At 38.2% G+C, this 5068-nt stretch overlaps 1 protein-coding gene across 1 annotated transcript; it reads right to left on the bottom strand.

The window, feature by feature from the left end:
- Positions 1 to 1441: 1441 nt before the first annotated feature.
- LOC116888737 (olfactory receptor 13C3-like) lies at positions 1442 to 2395 on the bottom strand. Its single transcript, XM_032890032.1, has one exon. The coding sequence runs from the start codon at positions 2393 to 2395 to the stop codon at positions 1442 to 1444; it is 954 nt and encodes a 317-aa protein (XP_032745923.1).
- Between the last annotated feature and the right edge of the window lie 2673 nt (positions 2396 to 5068).

Genomic DNA, 5068 nt, shown 5'->3' with positions numbered 1-5068 from the left:
ATTTCCACACAGCCCACTGGATGCACTTAATTCAGACATTACCAAGGATAGGGGTATAATTGCAGTTCATGGTGTGTGAGAGATGAAGACACGTGTGAAGGTCCATTTGGAGTAAACTCTAATCCTCAGTAAATTTAGCTGAGCTTGACTACTGAAGGGAAAGAATGAAAATATCACTCCTAACCAAGGGTTGTCTTTTATATTTTATTTAGGAGATTATAGTTTGATTACATTTCTCCCTTCCGTTTCTTCCCTCCAAACCCCCTCATGTTCTCCTCCTGTCTCTCAAATTTATGGCCATTTTAACTAATTGTTATTACATAAACACATATTTTCTTTTACTTTATCACTAGTCAATATGTATATTTACATACATAAACTGCTAAACACAACCTGTTTGGTCTGTATAATGCTACCTCCCTGCTTGTTTTCAGGGATTACTATTTGGAACTGTATAACTAACTGGTGTGCTCTTCCCTGGGAAAGGCTAGGTCTCCCATCCCAGATTTACTGAATTGCTTGGGTTCTTTGTGAGGGGTTGTGGCATTGTGAGCTCTTCCTTGTGCAGTTTGGAATATTTATTAGTGTCTTCTTTATTCAGGTCATATTCGGGCACTCACATTGGTGAGACATTACATGTGTAGCTTCTGGTTTTACTGAGGGACACAGTCTCACAGCAAAGTTCCTGGTATTCCGGCCACTACAATCACTCAGTCATGTCTTTGGAAATATTCCTTGAGCCATAAGCATAGAAGTGTCTCGTTGATGCATCTAATGGGACTGGGCTCCTCAACTCTGCATGTTTATTAGTGGTGATTTTCTGTAGTGGTCTCTTTCTGTTCCAAAGAAAACTGTCCTTGATGAGGAAAGAAAACTCCACTTACCTGTGGGTACAACAACAAATGTATATAGACTGTTGTCAGAGACTTAGCTGCTTTAATGGCTATTGGGTCTCCTGAACAATGGTGATTTCATTACCACTGAGTAGTTAGCTTGATTTCTAGAATCGAGCATGCTCTCCCTGTTGTTGGGTGGGTAATAAGTCCAATTAGAGAAGTGTTGGTCACCAAGAAGGCATGTATGCCATTACTGTGCCCTTAGCATTACTGTGTATGCTGTTCATCGAATTGGTTCATAGGGAACAAAGCTAAGTAAGACTGTTGCTTGTCTCCCTCTTTATACACCTTGCAAGGTGCTTTCTGGTACCATGAAAGCTAGAACTCAGGGAGAAGGCTTTAAGGTCAACCTCAAGAGTTTTTGAGCCCTGTTTCTGAAGTACATGGTGTCTTAAACACTAGGCACTTACTTTCTATCTCTGGAAGGCAACTAAGTAGCCAAGATGTTTCCAAAATGAGTAAATAATTAATTAAACCATTGTCACAGATTTGCAGGTGAGTCAATCTCATGTTTGCAACACAAAAACCCGTGTTTGCTGGTATCCTTATGGAATGTACTTCTGTTTCAGTATGTATTTTATGGCAGCTTTAACATCCTTATTCCTCAAGCTGTAAATGATTGGATTCAGCATGGGGGTAACTACTCCATAAAATAAAGAAATGACCTTATCTGAAATTCGGGACTTGTCTTCCCCAGTCAGATCTTGGGACTTGGGTTTCGCATACATAAAGAAGACAGTTCCATAAAATATGCCCACCACAGTCAGGTGGGCAGAGCAGGTGGAGAATGCCTTGCGTCTCCCGGTGGCTGAGTTCATTCTCAAGATAGTGTAGAGGATGAACACGTAGGAGAAAAAGATGAGTAGTAGTGGAAGGACCAGAAAGGCCATATTTGATATCGCCATGGTAACAATATTGAGAGATATATCAGCGCATGCTAGCTTGAGAACAGCTAAGACCTCACAAGTAAAATCATTAATAACATTATTCCCACAGAAAGGCAGCTGCATGGCAAGGGATGTTTGCACAACTGAGTTGATTACACCAGAGAACCATGATGCAGATGCCATGGATACATACACCTCTTTGCTCATGATGATGGAGTATCTCAGAGGGTTGCAGATGGCCACGTAGCGATCAAAAGCCATCATGCCAAGAAGCAAACATTCTGTTGAGCCCATTGCAAATGCAACGAACATCTGCACTGTACAACCAGAGAAAGAAATGTTTCTTTTCTTTGAAATTTGGCTTACTAATGTTGAAGGAACAAAAGATGTTGTGTAGCAGATATCCAGGAAGGAGAGGTTGCACAGGAAGAAGTACATGGGCGTGTGGAGATGGGAATCAAAGATGCTTGCTATGATCAGAACACCATTGCCAGTTAGAATCACTAGATACATAACAAGCATGATAACAAAATAAAGGATCTCGGTCTTTGGGTATCCAGAAAGGCCCAAAAGAAGGAATTCAGAAACAAATGTCTGGTTATTTTTATCCATGTCATCCACGATCAGCCATCATTGGAAAATCTACCATAGAACATATTGTCTGCGCCCAAAACAAGTAGTGCAAAGTACCTGAAGAATTATTTTTCATGTATTAGAAAGGGTTCATTTCTTAATCTCAGATATTGATACCCCCAATAATGTATGGTATTGAATATAGTGAAATTGAGTGTGTTGGAAGTAGGCATGCTCATTGGCAACATCTACCCATTTAAGAGGCACATTCAAAAGCAATTCTTTCTATTATTGAGAATACATTCTTAAACTGATGTTTCCAAACCTCTGCCTAATTACCCATACACCTGACTTGTTCATTCCATCTGCCCTAGCAAGGTAGTAATGAAGAAGACAAAGCAAAGTCTACTTTAAAATGAAGACTATAATTCTGAGTCAGAGGTTGATAATAATCAAAATTTTATAGCAAAATTTATTTTTAAAATAATATTTTCTTTTATGCATACACTATTAGTTGAATACACTATTAGTCCTTTGAATTACATATTATCAAATTTACATACAAAAATTAAGTGTTATAAGCTGAATTGAACACCAAATCAAAAGCATAGCTGTTACCTTCATATTTTAGCCCACACTAAGCATCTTGTATGACTGTTCCTTTGACAAGACCATTACATAGACCAGATCCAAATGTGATGATGAATCTTGGCAAAGCATGAGAGTTCATTTGGCAATTTACTTGTTTAAAACAACTTAAAGATAGTATTAATGAAAGAACTAAATGAACACAAAGTTGTTGCATTTGATGCTTCTGGTTTTCTTTTGATTCAAATATGTTCCATCTTGCCACATTATAAAGGCTGGCATAGAAACCTTGAGAGATTCCAGAATATTAAGTTTTTTGCATTTTATAGAAACTCCAGATTAACAATGATAAATAGTAGAGAAATTTAAAGACTCTTTTTAAAATGCGTAGTCGTTTGTACCAAACTACCATAACATTTTCGAATGTTGCTAATAGCTTACCTTGAAGTCAATCTCATTCCAAAAACAATAAGGTTCAATAAAAATAATGTAAGGTATTGACATTAAGAGGTTGGCAATGGAATTTAGAATACAGAAAAGGTATATAGAGCGATATATAAAAAGGCTTACATACTGTATTTTAGATTAAAATTATACATTTCTGAGAAGATTGATGTTTATTAGAAATAATCATCAAGGGGTTGGGGATTTAGCTTGGTGGTAGAGCGCTTGCCTAGCAAGCTCAGGGCCCTGAGTTCAGTCCCCAGCTCTGAAAAAAGAAAATAAAAAAGAAAGAATCATCAAAGGAGACTCATAGGAGTGCTCTGGACATTCTAGAGCTAGAAATATGGAAAGAATCAGATAGCTTTGGAAAGGAAACAAAGATGGGAAAAACTAATATGGCAAGCTGAGCCTGAGTTAGGAAAAGGCAGATTGGCTGCAGATCCATTTTTTTCAAGGCCGTCTCTATGAGGGTGTGACAGTAAGCACACCTAGGAAAGTAGTAAATGGGGACCATTAAAAGCCTCCCCTGACATGGTAAACATACCTGTAGACATCCTATTGTCCACAACAGAGAGTACTCAGCAAGAACCATAGGGAAATTAGTATTGATGGTGAACGAACTGTATTGACTCAACACTGTCCACTCCGGGAAAATGAATTAACACTTATCTAACATACCTGATAAATCAAATTTCCCTGAAAGTGAATTTCAGAAATTGCTCAAGAGACATTCACTCGATCAGAGACATTAGCAGAGGGATCCATCCAGAGACATGAAAGGGAAAGTGGCACGTTGACTCAGCAGGACATGTGGCCATGCTGATTCCTATCATAGTGGAATCCAGGCATTTGGCGACCATCTTCCTCATCCAGACAAATGTCATGATGATGCATCTTAGATGACCTAAATGGCTTCTCCTGTCACAGATTTCAGTCTCTTTCTCCTTGGCTGAAATCCCATCACCTACTCAAAGCCACCCAGAACCAAGCCTTGCCTTGCTGTCTTTGGTTCTCTTCTGCTCCTGACACTCTAAGTGGGTTTACTTCTGGAGAGGAAATAAGTAACAGGAGGAATCAGTTTGTCTGCCTTGCTCACACCTTTCCTCAAACACAGTGACTAGACACAGCACAGGGTTTTAACTGAATGCATCAACTCTTACTTTCTAAGCCATTTCTCCCTGCAGTATTTACAGAGTCGAGGTCAGGGTAACTTAATGTACCCAAATTGTTGGCTAGTTTCAGATTTTAATTATCTTTCACCATCTTTTAGTCAGTCTTAACAAGCAACAGTCTTAGCTAGATACCCACTAGTGTCAGCACTCGTGGTAACAGGGGCACCCAACAATCACTGAAGTACAAACGAAATAGATTTAGCATGAAGAAAAATACTCAGATTAGAATTACAGCCTTAGAGTAAGAATCTCACTTTATAATCTGTTTTGGATTTTAGATATGGCATATTAATACCTTACCCTTCTCCACATATTACATTATATATTATAACAAAAGATATGTGGAAGTTTCTTTAAAGAGTAACAGTTATAAAAATTACAATATAAGGTAGTAATTCACAGAAGTATTTGCTACATGACTTGTGGCCATTGTATTATTAATGCATAATAATGAATGCCTTTCATTACAGAAAGGCTTTAATGGACTTAATTGACTCACCCTTAGAAT

The sequence above is a fragment of the Rattus rattus genome, chromosome 1, assembly GCF_011064425.1.
Source record: "Rattus rattus isolate New Zealand chromosome 1, Rrattus_CSIRO_v1, whole genome shotgun sequence".
NCBI lineage: Eukaryota > Metazoa > Chordata > Mammalia > Rodentia > Muridae > Rattus > Rattus rattus.
This window is presented reverse-complemented; position numbering and strand designations above follow the sequence as displayed.

Excerpts from the sequence above, each read along its gene's own strand:
- LOC116888737 (XM_032890032.1), bottom strand. The coding sequence starts at position 2,395 with ATGGATAAAAATAACCAGACATTTGTTTCTGAATTCCTTCTTTTGGGC.